The sequence below is a fragment of the Microcebus murinus genome, chromosome 18 (assembly GCF_040939455.1).
Source record: "Microcebus murinus isolate Inina chromosome 18, M.murinus_Inina_mat1.0, whole genome shotgun sequence".
Lineage (NCBI taxonomy): Eukaryota > Metazoa > Chordata > Mammalia > Primates > Cheirogaleidae > Microcebus > Microcebus murinus.
Genome location: NC_134121.1, coordinates 23,083,882 through 23,109,328, shown reverse-complemented (window position 1 = coordinate 23,109,328; position 25,447 = coordinate 23,083,882). Strand labels below are relative to the sequence as shown.

Here is a 25,447-nt window from a genome sequence, read left to right as displayed (position 1 = left end):
CTGCTACTACACAGATAAGGCATTAAAATGAGCCTAATGAATGGAATTAGGTCCAATTTTTAATTATCTGAGCCTCTTATCTCCAGCTGCCTGAGGCTTAAAAGGAGGGCACTGAGGTTTATATTCTACTCGACTGTTTTCTTCGCAGAGAGGACTGGGCTTCATTTCTTCCCCGGCCCCATTGTCTCAAGTCCTCTCAGCATGGAGCAGTGTAGAGCGTTTCACTCAATTCAGACAATCTTGACATGCCAGGCCTCCCAGCAGGTGCTAGAGATAAGTGTGACAGAGGCGTGGCCAGCATTCTCATGCCCACATTTCATGGAGGAGACTCAGCCCAGGGAGGGGACGGGGCTTGGTCAAGGGACATGCAGCAGTGGGGATTTGAGCCTCGAGCTGTGATAGAAATGGGGTTGTTCCCACGCTGCCACCCAAGCTGGGATCTCTGGGGTAGCTCGTCAGCCCTCCCTCCCTCCCATCTTATGCCTGGATCTTAAAGAATTGCGAGGGGAGCAGCTGTCGAGTGGTAGTGACCCATCTGTGTCATGAAGGCTGCTCTCTGCCCGTCCCAGATGCCGAGACAGGGAGATCGTTAACTTATTAAGCACCTACTGTGTGCCAGGCATGTGCCACACACACTGTGGCTGCACCTTATTAAGAGGTGGTGCTAAGCTCATTTTGTAGCTAAGACACCTGGCCGTTGGAGGCGTTGGGTGAGTCACCTGGGATCCCACACCTGCCGCAGGGCAGAGCTGGGCTTTGAACCCACAGGGTGCTTTTTCCACCAAGCCCAGGAGGAGGCCCCTCAGGGACAGACCTTTTCCAGGTTTCTTCTTTCCCATGCAGTCTCAGCTTGTGTCCCTGCATCCTCAAGAGAGTCCTGGCCACATTGCAGTCCCAGGCAGAGGCCTTTCGTCTGCCCAGCAGTGGTCGCACTTCATGGGTACCTGCTGCGGACTAGGTGGGCAGCAGTGACCCCCATCTGTCGGGTCATGTAGTCAGAGCATCTTTTTTGCAACCCAGCAAGGCCAGGTGAGGGTGTTCTGCTCACAGCAAAGATGGGCTGTGCAGTCAGACTGCCTGGGCCAGCACTCTGCTCAGCCACTTTAAACTGTGACACCTTGGCCACTTCCTTCATCTCACTGTGCCTCAGTTTCCTCATCTGCAAAACGGAGGTAATAGCACCACCTCTCTCTAAGGGTTGTAGCGAGGATGAAATGAGTTAAGGTAAAGTGCTTAGACCAGAACCTGGCACATATTAGATGCTCTTTTCAATATTAGGCCCGTGGGGTGATGGAAAATGTTGACGTCACTTCCTTGTGGTCCCTGGTCTTAAGGAAGGTGAGTGGAGGAGGTTCCCTGTGCTGCTGAATAGGGGCCGATCATTCCTGCCGATCCCCGTCTTTCACTGTAGCAGACATCACTAGTCAATCCACGAAGAGCGACTCCAGATTCATTCACAAGCACCCCCGTGCAGGTTGACTGGGGTCGGCACCCACATCAAGACCCATCTGCCATCCCTGTGTTGGCCCAAAGCCATGGTGATTAAATAGACAATGTGAAGACTTGGGGGGGGGTGTTTCCTTGGGTGGCAGACTTGCTCACAGATTCATGAAATTCATTCTTTCATCCACTCACTAAGAAACATGTTCAGTGCCTCCAGCAGGCCAGTGTGTAAGCTACAGTGTAAGTCGAGGCTGCAGTTCCAAAGCAGCAAGTAGCATAGGAGCACAGAGACTGAGCACCTCGTCCTGCCCCGTTGATCCATGGATAGAAAGTCACCATGCAGTGACAGGGAAGGGATTGGAAAAGGGGGTGGATGTACAGAAGAGCCTTACGAATTGTGAAGGCTAAACCCTCCCCACCACCCCTGGTAAATGGCCCCACCACCTTCGAGGACAGAGAGCTTGTTACTCCCAGTGCTGTTCCACTGTGGGTCATTCAAAGTCGCCGGCATTGCGGGAGGGGGCATGTGCTGAAATTGAGGTTTTCAATTCCCATCCCACCGCTGTCTCAGTCCCGTGGCCTCTCTGAGTCTCAGCAACCTCCGCTGAACACCAGGGAGAAGAACGGGCCTGGCGGGAGGGTGGAGGGAGGCGGGGTATGTGTGCATGTAACGTGGAGGCTCCTTTTGTCTTGAGTCAAAATCTGCCTTCCTGCACTGTCCACTCACTGGTAGATAGGAGAGGAGGGGGATGTCTTCTCCTTCCCCATGACAGCCTCTTGGGTCTCTTCGGATGGAGTCCCTTCTCCCTGCCCTCAACCCTTCTGTGTCTGAAGTCCCTGATGAGACATTCCAGGCCCTTCCTGAGTGGCCCCAGCTGGGGTGACCCCTCTGACTTCATCTCTTGCCTCCCCCTGGCTTTTCCAACCGTCATCAGCAGGTGTCACGTGCTCTCCTACTGTGCATGTGCTGTCCCCTCTGCCTGGAGTACCTTCTGCACCTTCTTCCTGAGCTGGTCAGCCCAGGCACCACCTCCTCGGGGAAGCCTTCCCTGGCCAGCCCCCACTCCTCCACAGAGCCCCCTTGTGTCTCTGTCCTGGGACACAGCATGCTCTTGTGTGTCTGTCACTCCCATCGGACTCTCCAAGTACAGGGCGTGTGTCCTTTTTAGGCATATGCTTGAGTGAACAGCCGGCCTGTGCAATTGAGTTTGAGCCCCACGGGTCTCAAGGTCTTGGGAGCCTGGGGCAGGGGCCATGGTGGGGGCAGCTGAAAGTCACTTGGGGGGCTCCTCTCAGAAGGGAGTGGCTGTCGATCCATTTCTATCTGGACCCTTTTTCACAAGCCTCAGGACAATTTGCTATCCGAAGGTTAGGGCAGCTCCTTGTCCTGACATTTGAATTTTCTTGAAGTGGCGTTTTCCCTCCCTTTACACACTCAGCTTACCCTTCCTTGAGGACCAGTCGCCATTCGCTCTGAGTCTCCCACTTCTGGGGTGGCTTTCCCAGCTTGTCCCCATCAACCTGCCGGGAAGAGCCCCGCACAGGCCCTGCCTCTCTGGGCCTTGTCTCCTCCTCTGTAAAACAGATGCAGAGTGAGTGTCCCTTCTCTGCAATGCTTGAGATCAGAAGGTTTTGGGTTTTCTCTGGTTTGGGGGTATTTGCCTTTATCAGCACCTATAACCCCAAAATCTGCTGTGCTGCAGTGCGCATTCCCTGTGAGCGTCATGTTGGTGCTGAAATGTTAATAGTTTCCGATTTGGGAGCATTTGGATTTCAGATTAGGGCTACGCACCCTGTAGTAATGTCTGCCCCGGTGGCCCCACGGTCAGCAAAATAGCGCGGAAGATGACGTGTGTGCAGGAGAGGCCTTTCTGAGCCGGCCACAGGCTGGTAGTCGAAGCCTTCCATTAAGGAAAGGTGACTCCTCGCCCACGGTGTTTAACCTCTCTGGCCCCTTGTCACCTCGCCTGGAAGCGCCTTCTCGCCAAAACCACCTGTGACTCGACTTCTCGGCCCACAGGAGGGGAGCACAAAGAGGACTCGGGCTGGAGCATGTCCGACGCTCGGCGGGAAAGCGGCTCGGGGCCCCCCACGGACACCCTCCCGCCGGCCGGCCTGGCCTGGCCCCCGGGCAGCGCCGCGCTGGGCAGAGTGGGCAACGGCGCCCAGGGCCCGCGCTCCGTCTCCGTGTCGGCTCTGCCCGCCTCGGACTTGCCGGCCCCTGGCCTCAGCGAGGGCCTCTCGGACACCTGTGTCCCCCTGCACGCCAGCGGCCGGCTCACGCCCCGCGCCCTGCACAGCTTCCTCACCCCGCCCACCACGCCGCAGCTGCGCCGGCACGCCAAGCTGAGGCCGCCGCGGACGCCCCCGCCGCCCAGCCGCAAGGTCTTCCAGCTGCTGCCCAGCTTCCCCACGCTCACCAGGAGCAAGTCCCACGAGTCCCAGCTGGGGAACCGCATCGACGACGTCGCCCCGGGGAGGTGAGTGCTCCTGCCACGCAGCTTTGGCGGCCGTTTCCTTGTTGTCAGGGTTTATAAAAGGGACACACAGAATCAACCAATGTAGAAGTGTGTGAAGTAAAAAGTAAAAGGTGCCCCCGTCTCTCAGTCCAGTCCCCAGACTCCCTTGGCAATTTGGGCTGCATCTGCCTAGATTTTGTTCCGTGCATACATACACATGAAATGATGCCATGTATCAGTCAGGGCAGGCTGGGTTATGCCGCAGTAACAAACAACCTCCAAATATCTGGGTCTTAAAATGACAAAGATCTATTTCTCACTCATGCTACCTGCCCATTGTGGGTCAGCCTTCTGCCCAGGCCCATGCTGACACAATAGCCACTGTCCTGAGTGTGGCTGGTGGCAGAGAGAAAAGCGAATTCTGGGTGTCGTGCCCTGGAAATGGAGTACTCTTTCCTAGATGTTACACTCATAATTCATGGCCCTACCCAGACAAGGGATTGAGCAATGCAGTTCTCTCATGTGTCCGGCAGGGGAGAACTGGAACGTTTGGCTAAAACCACCAGTGACTGTCAAATACCATGCGCTCTGCCCTGTGACCTGTCCTTTCGACTTACCTTGATATTTCTGAGAGTGTCACGTCAGTTTCTTGAAACACCTTACTCTTTTATTTATTTTTTGACTTAAAAGGTTTTCTATCTATGTATTTTGAATAAGTTGAGACAGTCACATCGTCCAAAACGCAACAGTTCTGTGCCTTATATCTTTCTGTTTCTGCAGGGTACACAGTAAAAAGTCTGCCCCTTACCATTTCTACTCAGTCACCCGGTTCACCTTTCAGAAGCCAACCAAGTTACCAGTTTTGTATTATATCTGTAATTATTCAAACAACCTCATTTTGTTTTAACTTGTCCATATCATTCCATTGTATAGTTTAACTTGTGCCCTGTTGATGGGCACTTAGATCATTGTCTGTTTTTGCTATTATAAAGATTGTCCTTGGCAATATACCCTTGTGGGCAGAATAGAAGACAAGGGGTGTTTTCTTTGGGTGCCTCTGACTTTCTTATACCCCTGTGGGTTGGGACACCTCCTCGACATGGGCATACACTTTTATGGGGCTTTCCCTGGGCCCTGCCTGGTCTGTCTTGAGCCTTGGAGTCACCTTTGGTGGGATGGGCCTGTTCTCCCTGTCCCAGTGCAGCTGTCTCAGGCCTTCATGGCATGGACTCTGGACAGGTCTGATGGCTTCGAGTGTGCTGTCTAAGGAGGAGAAATCCAGGTGTGACCTGCCATGGTTACTGGCTTAAGGGCAGACTGAGTGTCTTGGCTCCTCCCTGCTCCCTGCACCTCTAGGGCCAGTGGCAGCCCTAGGGTGGGCACTGCTCAGGGTGTGTCCCTCCCTGACTCTTCTTGCAGGGGCCACATCTCTGCTTAGCAGGCTGCCCCTCCTGCCATCCTGCCCAGCCACCCATCTCCAGTGCACTGACCCCTTCTCTGGCTGGAACCTAGGCAGAGCTCTCCCACTCATGAGCCTCAGTTTCCCTAGCTGTGACGTGGGGTGAGCTCTAATTGCCATGCTTGGTGGCTGGCGAGGCTCAGATAAGCTGGTGTCCCAGGGAACGCCTTCTAGCCCCTGCCCTCGAGGAAACATCCCCATGGGATGGCAGGGGTTCCCACAGCCACTGGGCCAGCCTGGCCCCAAGCCAGGCCTCAGAGTCCCACATTCCATCCCCTTGCCTGTCCCTCCCAAGGGTAACATTCTAGGAACATGCCGAGTCAGCATGGTGACATAATCCCCTTTCTCTTTTTTGTCTCCTCCAGGTTTGGTAAGAGTGATTCATTTCCGTCCCCTCTGCCACCCAAGAGTCGTGTTTGTGTTGCTGTCCCCATCGGGGGTGGATTTCTTTGACCCTCTGTTCCCATAGTCCAGAAGCAGAGGTGCTGGTAACCGCCTCAGGAAATAGCCCTAAGACAGGTGGCCTTAAAGTGACAGGCTGGCTTCAGCCCAGCCGGCAGCTGCTCTCTGAGAAGCTGGGACCTCGAGAGTGTCATGGTCCATGAGCAGCCCATCTCTGCCTTGCCAGCCCACAGTGACCTACGGTGACCTCTCTGGCAGGGACACTTGCCCGCTGGGCTGCCACGTAAAGCAGTGCTTCTGGGAGGGAGATGCCACCCGTCTGGTTTAGGTGGACTTCAGCCACCCTGGAACCCCACCTGACGTCTTAGGACCCTTCTGTCCAGGAGGGGCACTCCTGGAGGCAGGGGTGCGGCTCAGCCCTGAACGAGGCCGGGATGGATGGGAGGGTGCAGGTGCCCCTTAGGGTGGGGAGGAGGATGCCAGGACGCCCTGGTCCCCTCTTCCACCCTCCAGCTCAGGCTGGGAACAGCTTCCTGCATGTCGCCGGGCTGTGCGGCTTCTCTCTCATGAACCCAAGCAGAGGGAGCAGCCGTGCCTCTGCGGCCTGCTTTTAATTGAGTGGAAATGCAGAGACACCTGGTTTTTGAACAAAATAGCAGCGTATGTTCATACTACCCTGAGCTGACAGAGGAGAGCAACGCAGCTGTGTGTGGGGTCGTGGGGACGGGCAGGGGCACAGTAGGCAGTGACGACGCTGAAATGGCTGCAGGCACCCCAGGGTGTTACGGGGTGAGGAAGGAGAGCAGCTACACTTTCTTCTCCAGAACACGGGCGGAAGCTCCCAGGGCCCTTACCAGAGCCTTGGAGGAGAATCCAGCAGCTCCGTCCCTAGGGCAGCCCATCCCTCCAGTCGCCATAGTAATGCAGGGACCGCAGCGAGGCTGATAGGCCTTCAGGGCCAGTATTTCCATCCAGATCCGGGAGAGGCGACACCCGGCACCCGTACCACCTCCCTGCCCGGCCCCCGCCTGGGGCAGACGTCACACATCACAGCTCGCTTCCAGAGCTGGGCGGCTGACCTCTCATTTTCTCATAGTCTGTTTTCTCAGGCTGACAGCAACCCCTTGCAGCCCCTTGTGCTTTGAGGCTTTGGCTGCCGACTGGGTTGGGGTGGGCCCCGGGAGGGACTGGGGGTAAGTCCGCCCCGTGCACGCGTGCCAGAGCTGCGGGTGCGACCCCTGCGGGTTCCCGAGCAGGGAGCGGGCAGAGGGCCTTTGGGTGCTGATCACGCTCCCCGTGGCATGGGCGGAGGCAGTAGCACCTGCACCACGCCCTTCGCCTTCAGGTGGGGTGTGTCGTCCTTGGCCGTATGTGAACCAGCCCTTAATGAGCACCAGCTGTGTGCTGGGCCAGCCCTCAAGGGGCCTTCTGATGTAGAGGACACAGCATGTGTGCCCACAGGTCACTCCAGCACAGGACAGTCTAGAACTGGCTTTCCAGGGAAAAGCCCACAGTGTTCTGCTGGCCAGTGCGGAGGGTCCCCAGGTCCCTGACGCCTGTCCATGCGTTTTTGGGGGACACAGCGCTGAGTTTGGGGCGTGAGTTGGACACGTGGGCCGCCAGTGGATGGCTGCTCCTCACTGCCGAGCCTGTAATGCCATCAACGTGGGAGACACCTGTTCCCTCAGGGAAGCCCAGGTCAGGAGAGGGGGCGTCCACGAAGCCCTCCAGGAAGTCAAGCAGTAGGGGCACCTCAAAGCTCATGGCTCTTTTTGCAGCAGAGAAAGAAGGTTCCTGAGACATCCCCAGAGGCTCAGACTGTGGCACTTGGGTAGGGCTGGCCCGGGTGGGAGTGTGGTAAACCTTCCCCTTGTCCTCTACCTGCCAAGACCTGCCAGTGGTGGCTGTCGGAGGAATGTTCTCGAGGTGTTTCAGGCTGGGAACGTACTAGCCCCAGACTCCCCTTCAACGATCAAGCATCTTCTACCCACTTAACACGTATGGTTGACTTCTGAACAACAATGGGGTTAGGGGCACTGACCCCTGCCCCCGTGCAGTCAAAAATTTGTATATAACCTTTGATCCCCCCAAAACCTAACTACTCTTGACTGGAAGGCTTACCTATAGCATAAACATTTGATGAACACACATTTTATGTTATGTGTGTTATGTATTGCATTTTTACAGTAAAGTAAGCTGGAGAAAAGAAAATAATGTTTAGAAAAATCATAAGGAAGAAAAAATCATACTATTTATTAAGTGGCAACAGAGCATGATAAAGGTCTTTATCCTTGTAGTCTTCACGTTCTGTAGGCTGAGGAAGAGGAGGGTTGGTCTTTCATCTCAGGGGTGGCAGAAGCAGAAGAAAATCCACATACCGGTGGACATGTGCAAATTAAACTCATGTCATGCCAGGATCAGCTGTGACAGGCTCAAGCCTTTGCAAGCAGGTGGCCTGTGGGTGTGTTGGTGAGAGAGTGCAAGAGCTGGGGTGTGTGGAAACTGCTCCCCTCACCTTTGCTCTGGCTTCTGCCTCTCAAGCCCGCCTTCCACCTGTGCCAGAAACCGCACAGGGACGGCAACCCGAGCTGCCTGCAGAGGCCAGGCAGTGACGGTCCCTAGAGAAGGAAGCCATGCCACTCCACGGGTCTCGCTTGGCCAGCCCCTGTTTTGATAGACGTAGGTTCAGGGACATGGTTTTCTCGCGTGTGATAAATTGCCATCCCCCATCCGGCCTGTGACCTCTGACATGGGAGGCCGCAGGCACGAACCGTCCCGCGCAGGGCTTCTGCAGCCTGCCCAACCTGGCTCCTTTCCTCGCAGATCTCCTGCACGGATCCCCACAGATGGTACGAAGGGACATCGGGCTCTCGGTGACACACAGGTAGGCCCGGCCGGCCTGGTGGGGAGGGCTGCGGGGCTGGGTGCCCCCACTGAGGTAGGGGATCTGTCCCTGCCGCTGTTTCCCTGGACTCCTTGCCTCTGTTCAGCCTGTCTGTCTCCTCACTGGGACTCAGCCCTGCACCCACCTGGAGCCCCTGCGTTGTCACTGGCGGCCACGTGGGCTTGCTGGTCCCTCGCCTGCCCCTCCTTGGGTCTCCTCCTCGCTCTGCTGGGGGACGTCACTCTCCTCCTTTCCCAGGAGCCATACGGAGGAGCCAAGAGCTTCCTCTGCACCCAGTGTGACGCCGTGCGGGTCCCACAACTCTGCACTTCAGAGTCCCCGCTAGAGTTCGCTGAAAATCCAGATTCCCAGGCCCTATCCCCGAGGCTCTCAGCCTGGCAATCTGGATTTTTTTTTGTCTTTTTTGAGACAGAGTCTCACTTTGTTGCCTGGGCTAGAGTGCCGTGGCGTCAGCCTAACAGCAGCCTCAAACTTGTGGGCTCAGGTGATCCTCCTGCCTCAGCCTCCCGAGTAGGTGGGACTACAGGCACGTGCCACCACACTCGGCTAATTTTTTCTATATATATATATTTTTAGTTGTCCAGCTAATTTCCTTCTACTTTTAGTAGAGACAGAGTCTCACTCTTGCTTGGGCTGGTCTCGAACTTCTGACCTAGAGCAATCCTCCCGCCTCAGCCCCCCAGAGTGCTAGGATTACAGGCGTGAGCTACCGGGCCCGGCCTTGGCAATCTGGATTTTAACAAGCTCTGCAGGGTCTTTGATGCTCGTACATATTGGGGAGGGTGGATATGGCCCCGTGACGGGGACTGCCAGGGGCCTTGGCTCCTTAGGGCGGTGTGTGCTGGCAGCAGCAGGTCTGGGTGGCGTCTCATCACCGGCAGGTAAGTGCCTTGGGATGCCCGTGCTCTGGCTGTCCCTGTCAAAGGCTGTTGTAAATGCAACAGGGAGTGCCGCAGCGTCACAACATGCCAGGGCCTTGCGTTTCCCCCAGCGAGCGTGAGTTGCTCTCCAGCTTGTGCGGGAGGCAGGCCTGGAATTCTCACCCCAGAGGGTGACACCCAGGCTCCCAAGGGTTGAGTAACTTGTCTGAGGTCACACTGCCAGTAAGACAGTGCTTGATTGAGCCCAAGAGGTGCCCAGGACCTGTTTGGTGCCTTGTCAGGGCTAGGATGCCTGTTCCCCAGAGCCTCGGGGAGGAGGGTCCAAGGTGCCAGCAGCCAACTAGGATAGGGCTCTTGGAGCAAAGGTCACAGTGTGTCCCTCCACCACACCTGAGGTGTCAGGTGCGATCTTCCAAGGGCTGGGAGAGAACTGCCAAGAATAGGACCTTTGATACTGGGCACCTACTCTTCCCCTGATGAGCTGCACACCTGTAGGCAGTAACTGCTCCAAGCCTCAGTTTCCCCCTCTGCAAATGGAATGCTGATACCTTCCAGTCCCATCATGAGCATAAAATGGGGTAATGTGCATGTGAGCTTCGAGTGTCCAGCAGTGGCGAGTGCTTGGTATTTAACCTCGGGCTCTAGCACCCAGAGGGGCTGACACTGAGGGCCGCCGGGGCTGGCAGGTTGCCCCATTTCACAGAGGATCCTCGGCTGAGCTAGCTTGTCCCCAAATGTCTCCCAGGCTACTTTCCCCTCCACCTGTGGCGGCCAGTTTCAGCCTCCAAGTGTGGCCGCAGCCTTGCCAGGCTGCCCCACGCCTCCCCTCGCTGGGTTCTGGGCTTGAGGAGGTGAGGTCATGGTCACACCATTCTTGGTTTTTACCATGTATGTATGTGTATATTTATGTATTTATTCATTTGTTTGTTTGTTTAGAGATGGGGCTCGCTGTGTTGCCCAGGTACCTGCCTCTGCTTAGTCCCAGATCTGACTGTCATTTAGACTTATTTTCAAGATCTCCCAGTGGAGATCATCTCAGGCACCCCTCTTGCCCCCCGTCACCCCCAATGTTGACGTGAGAGGCAATTAACACCCAAGGAGAGCGCGAGAGAAAGAGAAAGCATGCTTGCTTACACAAACCCGGGTTCCGGGGAGATTGGATTGGGCACTCCAGGCAAGTGGCCGTCCTTTGCCACCAGAAGTTGGGGGGGGGCAATGACATTCATGGAAGGTCTTTCTACCTTCCAGGCACTACACACGTGCACAGCATGTGTGTGGCTGTCCCCAGATCCCTGTGCGGGTGAGTGACAGCCCTGTTACAGGGGCTCCGAGGCATCCTGCAGCCTGCAGCAGGCTTGCTATGAGCCCGAAGCTGGTACGCTTGCTCCTGCTCAAGGCTTCCTTTGGCCTCTGCTGCAGAGAAGCTCTGTAACGCTGAGTTCAGAGACCTGGGCGCCAGCCCTGCCGCACAGCGTCCCACCTGTGTGACCTCAGGAACGTCACCTGAGCTCTCAGAGCTGCTTCCCTTGCCTGTGTGCTAAGATCCTGGACCTGCCAGACTCCCCAGGGCGGTTGCAAGAATCAAGCGTCAGTGGATGCATTACCAGTTACTCCCCCGATGTTGTTGGTGTTCATTCTGTTGTTACTGTGATATACTATGCTTTAAACAAATCTATTCCTCAAAAAATATGGGCTCTTCCCGCTCTTAGGCCTGCCAACCCTGTGGGCACACTCAACCCCCATCACTCCTTCCGCTCTATCTTTTGTGGTTTTTTATTTTTTAAATTTTGAATTGAAAATACATGCATATATTCAAAATTCAAAGGGTATATATAGAGAGAAGGCCCCTCTCATTCCTGTCCCCAGCTCGTAGCTCCTCCTATAGACAGGACTTAGCAGTTTCTCGTGTATTTTTCTGGAGGTGTTTTATACAAATAATGTGTATATGTTCATTCTCCTTTTATTCTAAATGAATGCTATATATGTTATACACACACTACTCTATACTTAGCTTTTTATAAAAATTGAGATATCTATATGGAGCAAAATGCACAAATGAATTTTTATATATATACACGCATCATGCACACATCCAGAAGATTTAGAACATTCTGGCACCCCAGAAAGTTACCTTTGGCACTTCCTAGTTGGTAGTGCTACTACCATCAAGTGGTTACTAGTCACTTTTGTCATCATAGATTAGTTTTTCCTATTATAAATGGGATTATATCATACTGTACCTTTCTTTACTTGACAGTGTGATTTGGAGATTATTGCACACTTGCACAAAAGGAGTGTCCTTATTTGCTGGCTGTGAGGTGTTCCGTTGTATGTATGAACCATGCTGTAGTTTGTGCCCTACTGATGAATGTATAGGTTATTTCCAGTCTTTTATGGCTACAAACCTGCCACAGATGTACCTTGTCCATATGTCTTTTGACACCTGTTATAGTATCTGTTGAATAAATTTGTAAGACTGGAATTGCTGGGTCAAAGGGTATGCACACTTTGTAGTTTTGATTGCTATTGCCAAATTTGGTATCAGTGACCCCGTGAACTCTAGGATATTGATAGTGAAGGCTTTGTGGCTGGGAAAGCTACATGCCTGGGGGGAAGCAGTGGCCCCCGGGTGTCCTGCCTTCCTGGGAGAGGACCCCTGAGGCTCTGGGATGGAGCAGGACTCTGAGTTTCCCCGGAGCTGTGTGGGAACCCTTCTGTGGCCGGGCCCTGGGTTCCTGGGCCGTGTGAGCATGTGTATGTGTCCACCCCCTGCAGGTTCTCCACGAAGTCCTGGCTGTCGCAAGTCTGCCACGTGTGCCAGAAAAGCATGATGTTTGGAGTGAAGTGCAAGCATTGCAGGTGATGGGCGGAAGGTGGGGTGCGGGAGCAAACACTTTCGGTTTAGTAAGTCAGAGTTAAGAGGAATTCTCCTAAACCTACTACTATTCATAATCCCATTCAGCACACTGGGGAGTGATCAGGCCTCTCCAGGGAGATTAAGCAAGGTGTTCCTGGAAGAAGGGAATATTTGAGGTGGGTTTTGAAGGATGAATAGAAGTTTATAAGGTAGATCAAGGGGGAAAGAGAATTCCAGGCCAAGGGAGCATCATGTACAAAGGCAGGGAGGAATTTGAGGACTGTTGTGGGAACTGTACGGAGTTCTGAAGTTTACCCTTATATTTTAGCTGGGACATGGGGGGGATAGACCATGGTAAAAACAGAGCTCTGGCTTATAGAAGGGGAGAGCGAGAGAATGTGAATTTTATACAAATCAAACTTTTCTTCTCATACCATTGTGGTTTCTGGGGGGAAAGAAGGGCGAGGACAGGGGACAGTGTGGGCTGAGCAGAGTCCGGTCCTCTGCCATCTGGCTGTCCTCATCTTACAAACAGTGGCCGTAGAGTCTTGGTTCCCACTTTGCCCCTGCATTACTGTGTGACCTGGGGCAAGGTGCTTGCCCTTTCTGGGCCTCATGTCTTATTTATACACCTGAGAAGATGACTCCACTGAGGTTGCTCTGAGAGTCTGAGCTAGAACGTGTTCATGCACTGGGGCTCCGGGCAGACTCCAGGTGCTGGGTCTTGTGCGTATCACCCTGATAGATCTTGTTTCCCTGACAGCTCTGCTGCCCTCCAGCGAGATGCTGGAGTTTTCTCTCCAGTCTAACTCTCCTGTGGTTCCAGGCCACTTAGCTTTGAATGAGGGACTGCCAGCTCCCATTCAACTGTGGCTTTCTGGTGGAGAGCACAGAAAGCCCACGCTGGCCTGCGCGCACGTGGGGTGGGCGGATACAACAGATACATCTCTGTTGTATCAACGAGATTCAGAGCAGTTGACAGGCCAAAACAAGAACCCGGCTGTGTCCACTCCTGACCCTCACACTGCACAGCCCAGTGCTTGACCGTGGCAGGAGGGGCTGCCCTCTGGACCCCTGGGGGCCTTTGGGATGCCAACATTCACCTTCTGACTTTTTTTTATATAAGTTCAGCTTTATCTCGAGCCTTCTGCATGTAGGTAGAGGGTCTCTTTTTCTTAGAAAGGGAAGATAGATATGTGACCTGTGACAAGTTAGATGGGCATAATTAAACCTGCTGTGCTGCGAGGACTGGGTAGATGACAGCAGCACGTGACCAGTGCTCAACAGGGCGTGGCTGCTGTCACTCTCGATGTCAGCCACCTGCCCAGGCCATGCCCCGGCGTGGCCCCGCACCCTGACCTTGCCCTTGCCCTCCTTCACCAGGTTGAAGTGTCACAACAAGTGTACAAAAGAAGCCCCCGCCTGCAGAATATCCTTCCTTCCACGTGAGTTCTCTGTGCTCCCTCTCCTCTGCCTTCTGGATCTGGGGGTGAGCTTCCTTTAGCTTGGTCTGCGCCCTGCTGACGGGTCCCCCCTGTTCCAACAGTAACGAGGCTTCGGAGGACGGAGTCAGTCCCGTCGGACATCAACAACCCAGTGGACAGAGCGGCAGAGCCCCATTTCGGAACCCTCCCCAAAGCGCTGACAAAGAAGGTACGCCGGGCAGTGCCGGGAGAACCGCCGCCGCCCCCAGAAATCCTTTCTGTAAAGCACCCCTGGCGGGGAGGCTCGGTGGGGAAGTGTGGCATGGCACCACAAGCCAGGAGGGTGGCCCTGGGGAGCGTATCTTTGCCGTCTAGGAGACTTCTCGGTTCCACCCAGAGTGTTGTGGTGTGGCTGTGATGCCCGCGTGCAAATTCTGTGCCAGGAGCTTCCTCCATTGCCATTTCATTTGACCCCTCACAGTGGTTCCAAAGGGCACAGACTGATCTATTTTACAGTGAGACACTGAGCCCAGCCCCCCCCCCCCAAAGAGCAAGAAGCAAACCCAGAGCGGTAGCCTTGGTGTTTGCCCGACCCCAAAACCTGGGCCCTTTGTCGCAGTGTGGCACACACGCCTGCAGTTGTGCACTAAAGCAGTTGCGCGGCTGCAGCGAGCAAGGCGCTGCCACCCTTACTGGTTCGCACCCCAAAGTGGGTTTCTTTGCATAGCCTGGGGCCGGGCTCCTCTGCTGGTGCAGACAGGCGTCCTCTGCGGTAGACAGACTCTGGAAAGCCTTTGTCCCCCAGGACGCTCTGCAGACCTGTCTTCGGCCCCTGTGCGCAGGTGTTCCTGGTGTCTGCGAGGCGCCGGTTTCGATGGCTTCTGACAGCCGCCTCCATCCTGGCGACCACGCGGCAGGCAGCTTCCTCCCAGGCTGCAGGCTGCGGCTGTGTATTTTTAAGTGTGTCCTGTCTCAGCCCCAGACCAGGGCGTAGCATGTGCCTCCCCGATGTGGAGCGTGTCACTACTGCTGCTTGGCTGTGACCGGCCTTCAGTGGCCCAGGCCAGCCTCAGTGGAGGCGTGAGCTGAGAGAAGAGAGAGGCGGGTGGGCGGTGTGGCCCCTTAACCCAGGGGCTGCTCCAGGAGTGTCCAGGGCCACCTCTTACTGTCAGACAAGGCCATCTGCGCCAAATCTGACCCCCTCTCGGGCCTCCTCCTGTCCTTTCTCCTGCCTCTGCCTGTCTTGTGTTTTCCCTCTGATGGCAGCTTCCCAGCAGGAATGGTGGGACCGAGTGGATAGATGTTAGGATCCTGTCTTAGCCCATTGGGGCTGCTATGACCAAATGCCACAGCCTGGGTTCTGGAGGCTGGGAAGTCCACGATCAAGGCACTGGCAGATCTGGTGTCTGGGAAGGCCCCATTTCCTCGGAGACGGTGCCTTCTTCCTGTGTCCTTATACCGTGGAAGGGTCCAACAAGCCCCCCCAGGCCTCTTTTATAAGGCCACCACTCCTGTTCATGAGGGCTTCACCCTCATGACCTGGTCACCTCCCAAAGGCCCCACCTGCCGATACCATCATTAGGATTTCAGCATAGGGACTTTGGGGGACACAGTTGTTCAGACCATATCGTATCACAGCCCTGGGTTTGAGTCCAATTAGTCCCCTTTCTTGCTTCTGTGACCTTCAGTGAACTACTTGACCTCTCTGAGCCTCGATAATAATGCTTCATTCCCAGGGTGTCAGAGGGCAATGAAAGAAAGTTCATGAACTCAGGTGCAGGGGGAGATACCATCCCATCACCCAGTATTTGTTTCCCAGCCTGTCACAGACAGGAGTAATTCCTTAGCAGGGACGCTGGCACACCCCACCCCGTCACCAACACCATCACCGCCCTGCCGTCTCCTCTCCAGCTCTGCTGTGCACACCTGTGGCCTCACAGGGTACTCACGCCCGCGCTCACCCACGTCCCTTCGTGCCCTGGCGCATTCACTCCCGCACCTCCGCCCAGCTGGGCGCCGCTCCTCGGCCCTGCTCTCGGCTCGGGACTCTCAGTCCCACCTCCTGCACGCACCTGCTCGGCCCCTGAGCCGACGGAGCCCTGGGGTGTGAGGAGCAGAGCAAGGGGTCAGTGGCCCAGCCCCCTTCTTAGCTTGGCACCACGTTGTGTCAGCTGTCCCTGGAGTTCACTGCCACCCAGAGCCTTCAGGGCCCGCGGAAGAGTCACCTGCGGAACTTGGCGTTTGACCCAACTTGGCCCCAACGCTTTTGACCAAGAAATTCCTCTTCTACCCCTCCCAGGACCTGATTTTTGGGGCTGGGGGACACCCATCATATCCGGGGTCCTGCCTAACATGGAACCCCGCAGCCTTCTGTCTGCTGGTAGCCTAGGCCCAAACCACTGGGTGCTCCTGGCTAGCAGGTCAGCAGAAGAGTGGCACAAGCATTTATTAGTCACCTACTGTGTACCACACACTCACCTTTGTGAAGCTGCTAATACAGCCACCCTCTGACATAGGTGTGGATGTCTTCATTTCGTGGTTGAGGAAATGAGAGCTCAGAGAGGTGAAGGAAGTTGCCCAGTCACCCAGCTCAGAGGTGACAGAGCTGGGTGAGAATTGCAGTTAATCTGCCTCCAAGCCCACTGCTGTTTCTGCCGAGAAGTCTGAGCTTGGGCCTCCCCAACTCGAGTGCAGCACCCCGTCCCCAGAGCGCTCTGCGTCCTCCCCCAGGTGCTCGCTCTCGGCTGGGAGATGCTGCTGCTATTCTCGGGGTTTCCTCTGTGCTGTGGCCCGGGGAGCCCTGGTCAGAAGGAAGCCCAGAGCTGGGATCCAGCCAGGCCTGTCCCCCATGACCGTGGGCAAAGCCGCTCGCCGCCCCGGGCCCTGAGCTCTGGCGTGGGGCTGGGGTGGTGCATAGTATGGGGAGAGCCAATGCTAGAATCATCAAGTTGCAAAGCGTCTTCATGGTTTCTGCCTTAACCGGGTACCCCCTGGGTTAATGTTTACATGTAAGAATTCGTTTTTATGTAATCATCACTGTCATAATTGGAAAATCCACCATCTCCATAGAGAGAAGGTAATCATTAAAATCAATATAGTTTAAACCAAAAGGTACTAAATTCCATCTAGATACCATGCTTGCTTACGGCTCGGAGCTTGACACCTTCAGTCTTCGTTAACTTGCCTGGCCGGTGTGGGGAGGCCTTCAGGACACAGCGGCAGGGACTGAGACCTTCGTGCAGGACAAGGGAGAAAAGAACACTCTTCCTTCGTGGCTCAGTGTCCCCATGGTGTGTCCAAGGGCCTCTTAAAGTCCCCTTGTGGGCCACCAGACATGCGTGAACCCTCTGGCAGGCTCTGACTGGCGTGATCTATTAGTAGGGGGGACTGTGCTTGCTTTTGCGTGGGTAAGGGATGACATTATCATTTAAGTTGGGACAGCAGGAGCGAACCAGGTTTGTCCCGACAAACCAACTCTTGCAGTTATCTTCTAGAAAGTTCATTCCAGCTCTGGAATTTTTCACAGTGGCAGACAGCACCGGCCCTCACTGGCTTTGCAGCTTAACGTGGGTTCCTAGAGTTCCCAGTGCCTTTGAGACAACAAGGTCTGCAAAGACAGGGCCATTTGCATCTGGCTTGTCGTAGTCTCCTTACTTCTAGCGGGGCGCCTGGCAAGAGCAGGCGTTACGAGTAAACACGCGTTAGAGGTTGAATTCACTTTATTATATAAAACCCTACTACTTGTCTCACTCAGAGGCAGGCACTGGCCTCACAGCACACACGGTATGGTGGGAATGACGTCCAGCAGGAAAAAGTGCCCCGATGGAAAATCGCTGGGAGCTATGGGAGGCTAAAGAGGAGGAGCATGGACCCGGCTGGGGTTCAGGGAAGGCTTCTGGGGGGAAAGGATGCTTGGGCTGAACAAAGATGAGTGGGAGTCCTCTAGCGGATGGACATTGAGGCGAGGGTCTCTGTGTGTGCCCCTTGCTCAATACTAGGCCCATACAACGGCAGCTGAAGGGCAAGACCCTGAGGATCCCCTGGGCTGACCTCTTCCTTTTCAGTGGGCAAGGGAGGGTGCTGACACGGGGCAGGCAGCCCGGGTCAGGTGGTGACAGCCCTGCCCACCCCAGCGCCTCTGGTCCTGCAGGAGCACCCTCCGGCCATGAACCACCTGGACTCCAGCAGCAACCCATCCTCCACCACCTCCTCCACGCCTTCCTCGCCAGCGCCCTTCCCGACGTCGTCCAACCCCTCCAGTGCTACCACGCCGCCCAACCCCTCGCCTGGCCAGCGGGACAGCAGGTTCAACTTCCCAGGTACCACATCTCGGCTTTTCTGGGTTCTCAGGGGAGCCACCAGATCCCCCTTCTCAGCAGACCCTGGCAGGTTCAAGGTCAAACACCACTACCACAAAGAGCTGATGCTTATGGAGCACTTGCCAAGCACCTCGAGCACGGTAGCACTGAGGGTGATGCTGTCATTGTACCCATTTTGCAGACAGGAACACTGAGGTTCAGAGAGCAGGAGTGGCTTGCCCTGCGTTGTATCACTCAGAAGTAGCACAGCAAGGACCAAACCTGAGACCATATGATGTAACATAACCCCCACGCTGCCCTCCCGTGCACAGGTGGCTCCTCTGGAGCATGGCTCGCTCACTCAGGGCGGGCATCTGAGCTCCCAGGAGGTGTGGCAGGCAGCACAGTGAGCCAGGAGGCCTAGCAGAGGGGCCCTGCTGCCTACCTGCTCTGTGATCTGGGTAAGCCACTTCAAGGAGACCCTTGGTTCATTTTCCATAAAATAAGGAGCCCATGCGAAGCTGGGCTTAGGTCGTCCCCGTGGTGTGGCTGAGGACACTGCGTCCCACGGAAGAGCAGAGCAAGAGGCCCAAGCCGGAGCTGACTCCAGCTCCCCCCCGCAGCCCCGCTGCCCAGGGCTCCGTGGGGAGAGGTCAGGACCTCAGCCCCTCCTGGCCAGGCCCGGCGGGGCCGCCTCTCCCAGGAGCAGAGCCAAGCCCACTTGCCCCTTTTGGGGCTCAGCTGCCACCGTGGCCTCCCCAGCAGCTCCTCGAGGCTGGACTCAGCCTTCAGCTTCTGCAGTTTGCAGGCCTGGAGGAAGGAGGACGGCAGTGACGCTCAGCTCCGGGCCGCCACAGGCTGTCCCCGGCCCGTGGAGTCCAGGTCAGGCCCCTGCCACTGGCCCCTGGGGCTCCAGGCCCTGGAGGACAGAGGTGCGGCTCTAACCATGCCAGGGGAGCACAGCTGGGGCCACGCAGAGCCAGCAGGAGGCCGGGCCTTGGGCCGCCTCACCAGCGTTCTGGGGGGACTGCTCTTAGGGGTGGCGGGACACCAGGTTTTGTAGGAATCTTTTCTTCTCTTGTGCCTGTCCCTTCACCTCCATATGCACGTGGCTGGGAATCCTGTGACATTAACACCTGTCCTGAGCACGCCCTCCCCTCCCGCAGGTGAGCGATGGCCCATTTGATTAACCTGCCCTCCCATTCTGCTCCGTCCTTATTACGCTCCGAAACTGCCTTTGCTAACCTCCTACTTTGGGTTTTTCTAAAAGGAAGGGCCTGTTTGAAAAACAACAGCCACAGAAAAGGGCCTTTTTGTGATGTCAGCCAGACCTTCTCCGCTTTCCCCGATGTCTCTGGACTGGGCCCTCATTGTCCCTATACAGAGGCCTCCCCCTCTCCAAGATCTTATCTCTCTGGCCCTGGCAGCACTAATTGGGCCAAGCCCTCAGGGCTGGGCTGCCCGGTACTCTATCTGGGAAGGAACTCCTGTCGTCCCCTGCTCTGTGCCGCACGCACGACAGCATGGCACTTGGTCTTCAGGGTTAAACCTGGGAAAAGGTTAGGGTCACAGCACTTCCTAAGGGGGTTACCTGCTGAGAAATGCGCTGTGAGGCAGTTTTGTCGTGTGGGACGTCCTGTGTACTCACAGAAACATAGCGATGGCAGAGCCTACTGCACACCTAGGCTACGTGGCACAGCCTGTTGACACAAACCTGCACAGCAGGCGACTGTCCTGAGTGCTGTAGGCAACTGTAACACACTGGCATTTGTGTATCTAAACATAGAAGAGGGGCCGGGCGCGGTGGCTCACGCCTGTAATCCTAGCACTCTGGGAGACCGAGCGAGGCGGGAGGATCGCTCAAGGTCAGAAGTTCGAAACCAGCCTAAGCAAGAGCGAGACCCCATCTCTACTAAAAATAGGAAGAAATAATTGGCCAACTAAAAATATATATAGGAAAAATTAGCCGGGCATGGTGGCGCATGCCACCCAGCAATCCCAGCTACTCGGGAGGCTGATGCAGGAGGATCGCTTGAGCCCAGGAGGTTGAGGTTGCTGTGAGCTAGGCTGATGCCACAGCACTCTAGCCCAGGCAACAGAGTGAGGCTCTGTCTCAAAAAAAAGAAAAAAGAAAAAGAAAACATAGAAGAGGTATAGTAAAAATGTTGTATAAAAGATTAAAAATGCTACACCTATACAGGGAGCCTGCCACGCAGCTTACAGGCCTGTAACTTGCTCGGCGTGAGTGGGGAGTGAATGCGAAGGCCCTGTGCACACGTAGGGAGCACTAAATTTATTTTTAGAAATTTTCTTTCTTCAATAATAAATTACCCTTAGCTCACTGTAACTTTTTGACTTTATAAACTTTAAAATTTTATTTTTCACTTTGAGTCTTTTGTAATAACACTTAGCTTAAACAATTTACAGCTGTACCAAAATATTTTTTCTGTATATCCTTTTTCTATAAACTTTTTTATTTTTTAAATTTAAAATTTTTTTTTTTTACTTTTTAATCTTTTTTGTTAAAAGCTGAGACACAAATGCACACATTAGCATAGAGCTATGCAGGGTCACGATCATCAATGCCACCGTCTTCCACCTCCACATCTTGTCCCACGGGAAGGGGCAGTAACACTGGTGGAGCTGTCATCTCCTGCGATAACAGTGCCTTCTTCTGGAACACCTCTTGAAGGACCTGCCTGAGGCTGTTTTTACAGCCTACTTTCATTTTTATTATAAACAGGAGGAGAACACTCTAATAATGATAAAAAGTATAGTAAATACGCAAGCCAGTAACGCAGTCATTTATTATTATCATTGGGTGTTACGTTCTGCACATGATTGTATGTGCTATACTTTGATACAACTGGCAGTGTAGTAGGATCGTTTACACCGGCATTATCACAAACACATGGGTAATAATACTCCGTGACAACGGCTACAATGTCACTAGGTGACAGGAAGTTTTCTGGTCTGTTACAATCTTACGGGGCCACCATCAGACATGTGGCCTGTCGTTGACTGAAAAATGTCATTAGGCGGAGCAGGATTGTATGTGTAGCTACGTTTTACAGTGAGACAACCAGAGAGGGTAACTAACTTGCCAAGGTCCCAGAGCCTAGTAAGTGGCAGAGTGGAGGCTAGAACATGCTGTGTCAGATTCCAGAAGTCCAGTGTGTTCCTTTTGGTTCCCCTTAAGAGAGGGGGAAAAAAATCTTGTGTTGGGGGTGACACTCTGGGGGTGAAGGTGGGGGCCCGTCTTCTGCACACAACACTGTTACACTTTGTCGTGATCACTGTTTTCTCCCACATTGTACGTTGCCCTCCCGGGCTCCAGTGCATGTCGCAGAGCAGGGCACTGGCCCGGCCTCTGCAGCAGGGTGGCCGCTGAGACTGGGTCTCGGAACCGCCAGGCCGCCTGCCCCAGCCCCTTTACTCCTGGAGGCTCCTGCGGGGCCCGTTTCCTCCCAGCTCGTTCCGTCCTTCCTGCATGGCTCAGCCTGCCCCTGCCAGGCCCACCTGGGGCAGGGCTGTCCCAGCCCAATAACAAGCCCGTATCTCCCGAGCTGATGCCTGCGTTCCCTCCTCCCTTGCTGAGTTTGCCGTTCTGTGTGTGTGACTCACTTCCTCTTCTGTTTAAAGCTGCCTCCTTCATTCATCATAGACAGCAGTTTATCTTTCCAGGTGAGTCCTTTGCATGGTTCCACTAACTACCTCTTGCTGCAGCCCTTCTGTCCAGCCCACCTGGGTGCCCTCTCCCTGGGCGCTTCTGGAGGTATTTGAGTCTCCCTCCACCTGTTTTGAGAGCTGACTGCCCATTGAGGATCAGAAGGGGACAGGGCAAGTGTCCTGGAGGTGGGCTCCTTCCATGAGCAGTCCTTGCTAGGAGAGATCCTGGAATCCATCCTGTCCTGCCTTTTGCACAGAGACTGCAGGCAATTTTTTCAAGGTCACACAGCCAGGAGGTGGCAGAAGCAGGACTAGAACCTGGTTTTGCAGAATGGAGGAGGAGAATTTTTGCTGGTGCCTTATGAGCAGCTGTCACCATATCCTACCCTACATACACAATGACAGTAAACTACTACCTTATCTTACAGAAGTGGAAACCAATTTGGGAAGGTCTGCAGGCTTCAAATTTGTCCAATGCTTTACAACACAGTGCCATCTGCTGGCCATCACTGGAAGTGCCTCCTATTGAAGAAAATTTTTTTTTTTTTTCCAAACAAGTCAGTTGTCTGATTGAAGAAAATTTAAAGGAAAAAACTTTTCAATTTAATAATATAGTCCAGTCCATTGATACCCTTTCAGAAAAATTGTTTTGCACACCTACTATGTGCCAACCTTTGCCTTTGACCATATTTCTTCCCCTAAGGAGTTTATAAGATCAGTGCTTTTTTCCTCTAGGTGAAGGTATCAAGCATGGTGGTGTTTAAACAAAGACTGTAGCTGCTTGGTTTTTTTCTTGGATTAAACAGGACTGTCTTGAAGTTACAGTATTTTGGTTATTCCAGGATTTTCTGTTCCCCCAGCCCAGCTGCATTAGGTGATTGACTGGGAGCACTTGTGGCCCCACGGGGGCTTCCTGGGAATAGCCGAGCTGCCTCTGTGCTTTCACGCCCGGTTTGCTGCAGTTCCCCTCCAAGTGCCTCCCTGGTTACTCGCTCTAGGACGCATTCAGCGGAGCACCCCAAAGCATTGGGAAAACATGGCTCTTCTTCCCGAAGGGCCCATTTTGCCCTGAAGATATGTTGAGGGGAAGGAAAGGAAATCTATTTCTATTAAAACAAACACAGACACATTTTAGGGGGAAATGCACAATACACTCTTAACCTTTAAGCAAACGTGTGAGGCTTTGGAGACATTTCGCCTTCTACCTGGGGTGCGGTTTCTCCCCAGACCCCCAACTCCCTCCAGTCCCCCCCTCGCCCCAGGCATGTGTTTATCTGGAACACGGAGCAGCATGGATGAGCAAAAGCTCCAGGCCGCCACTGGCAGTCTGTCAACACAGTGTAGCGGTGTCGGGGGAGGCCTTAGCAGAGGCTTCTGATGCCCCAGGTCCCCAAGAAATGGTGCAGGGTGTTGGCCCATGTGCACAGTTCCCTGATGAAAAGGATGAGCCTCTGTCAGGTTCTCCACATCTACGAGGTCCCAGAGAGGTTGACGCCTCTGGTTCAGGTGACCTTCAGGAGTAGCCTGGCGGCCCGATGGCTGAGCGGGGAGAGTCTGTGTCCACAAAGGCAGGAGGGAGGGCCACTGCCACTTCCAGTCTCTCTGTGCAGACAAGGCGGGGAGTGAGGGCCCCACGCCCACCCTGAGGCCCCCAGTCTCTCTGTAGCACTTGGGTTCCACACTGGGGTGCCCTCTGTTCTGGTGTCCCTGGACAGGGGACTTTCAGTGCTAAACCTGGGGAAGTCCCTGGCTCAGGGGTCAGCCCGGCTGCCCATTCTTGGGCCCCCTGATGTGGACGGGGCATGTCTTCCTCTCCCCTGAGAGCTGCTCCCCCAGTGACACCCCCCCAACACAGAGACCATATTCGGAAGCTGGGTTGGGGGGCGGGGTGTTCTGCTCTGGAAACGCCCAGCAGCTGCACCAGGTGTCGCTGACAGCCACCTGCCAGTCCTGCCCTTGGCCTCCACTGGCCTAAGGAAGGAGTCTCATTAGGTGCAAGGGGGGCTGCCCAGCCCCCGCCTCCAAACAGAAGGACCCTGCCACCGAGAAGGCGCTCTGGCCGCCTGTCCAGTGAATGATAGCCCGTTTGCTCGTGCCACTTGCCCGTGTGGGCAGCTTGGCCTCGGGAATGAGAGGTCCCGCCCTCCTCCCCCACCCGGAGCCCCTTCCTGGGCCTGAGCAAGCGCTGTGAAGGCTGCATGCAGGTGAGCGACCTGGAGGAGCGCAGCCGGTCCTTCAGGAAGCGTCTGGCGCACACGTGGCAGCTGCTCACGGAGGGGGTGCCGGGTTTCAGGTGTCTTTTCAGGCACGGTGTCTTCGTGGGGACTGGAAGGGTGGTCTCAGGCTTCGTGTTTGCTTTCTGTCGCCCGCAGACATCTCGGCCTCCGCGCAGGCGGCCCCGCTCCCCGATGCCGCCGACAGCACCCGGTAGGTGTCCCTGTGCTGGCCCCTCTCCTAGCGGACCCACACTCCTGACCACCGCCCCACCTTCAACCCCCCACCTTCCTGCGCTGGGCGTTGCCGTGTGCCTGGACCAGCCAGCCAGGGATCTCGGGCTGACTCACCCTCTGGGCCCGCGAACCGGCCGGAGGGTTTTATTAGCCTGTCAGTGTGGCCAGCATCGCGTGGGCCATGTGTGAAGCCGGAGGAGTCTTGTGACCGGGGAGGGCTGGACCAAGCACACCAGAGTTGGAGAAACCTACTAGAAATAACTCCTGTTTGTAGAGTCCTTTCTCCGTGCCAGGCTGTGCCGAGCACTTGACTCACGCACATCCCCTCACTTAGTCCGCGGACAGCCTGCTGAGGTGGGTATTAAAGTGGGTGTCAGCCTTAGTGGACAGCTGGGCCAGAGAGGTTAAGAAATTACATAAGGTCACACAGCTAGGAAGTGATAGAGCCAGTTCTCAAATGCAAGGCTGTTGGGTTCCAAGTCCTGTGCAGGTGCCCTGAACCCTGGTACTGCAGTGTCAAATCTGAAAGGGGCCTCGGTGGCTCCTGCCCACCTCTGATTCCCACCTCCCTAATCATCTTGGAGAAGGCTGAGCCAGGGTGAGGGTGGGCCTGGTCCTCACCTTCTGCCTGTTTCCTCAGCATCCATGTTGCCTTTCCCAGCCACGTGTGGGTCAGAGTAAGGATCCAGCCTGGAGGCCTTTTGTTTGAGCCCTCACTCGAGTCCCCTGCCCAGTGGGAGCAGAGTAGCCCGCCCACGGGGTCTTCTTGACAAACCCTGTTTTATTTACTCTTAGGCTCGACGACCAGCCAAAAGCAGACGTGTTGGAGGTTCACGAAGTGGAGGTGAGTGAGGGTCCGACACGTGAGTCCATGGACAGCCCCTGCTCTGTGCACCCCCCCCCCCATCTCCGAGCACGTAGGGCTCTGGGCCGTGAGTGGGTGCCGGGCCCCGGCCAGGGCTGTCCCAGGTGCCCGCTGCAGCAGGGAAGAACGATGAGGCTGGGGCAAAAACGTGCTTCCGTTTCCTTCTGTTTCTGAGGCTATCTAAAGTCCCTACTTCCCGTGGTCCTCACTGCCAGCCCGGATGCCTGGGCCCTGGCCTGGGAGACTGTCCGTCCGGTCAGTCCGGGATGGGGTCGGGCGTCTGTGTGTTGTCAGGACTCCCCAGGTGATTCTGATTGTAGCCGGGGTCAAGAACC

At 55.2% G+C, this 25,447-nt stretch overlaps 1 protein-coding gene across 3 annotated transcripts in view; it reads left to right on the top strand.

Moving 5' to 3' along the window:
* The window catches only part of KSR1 (kinase suppressor of ras 1), a 154,671-nt gene that overhangs the window by 108,049 nt on the left and 21,175 nt on the right, over window positions 1-25,447 (top strand). For 2 of the 3 annotated variants that reach the window (XM_012781603.3, XM_012781601.3), the window contains exons 4-13: window positions 3,464-3,923; window positions 5,727-5,731; window positions 8,587-8,647; window positions 12,325-12,408; window positions 13,790-13,851; window positions 13,953-14,059; window positions 17,981-18,149; window positions 21,771-21,812; window positions 24,170-24,224; window positions 25,043-25,091. In XM_012781603.3, coding sequence (XP_012637057.2) covers window positions 3,464-3,923; window positions 5,727-5,731; window positions 8,587-8,647; window positions 12,325-12,408; window positions 13,790-13,851; window positions 13,953-14,059; window positions 17,981-18,149; window positions 21,771-21,812; window positions 24,170-24,224; window positions 25,043-25,091 — 1,094 coding nt within the window. Of the gene's footprint in view, window positions 1-3,463; window positions 3,924-5,726; window positions 5,732-8,511; window positions 8,648-12,324; window positions 12,409-13,789; window positions 13,852-13,952; window positions 14,060-17,980; window positions 18,150-21,770; window positions 21,813-24,169; window positions 24,225-25,042; window positions 25,092-25,447 lie in introns of those variants that run through there. The other variant, XM_012781604.3, reaches the window with a different exon arrangement.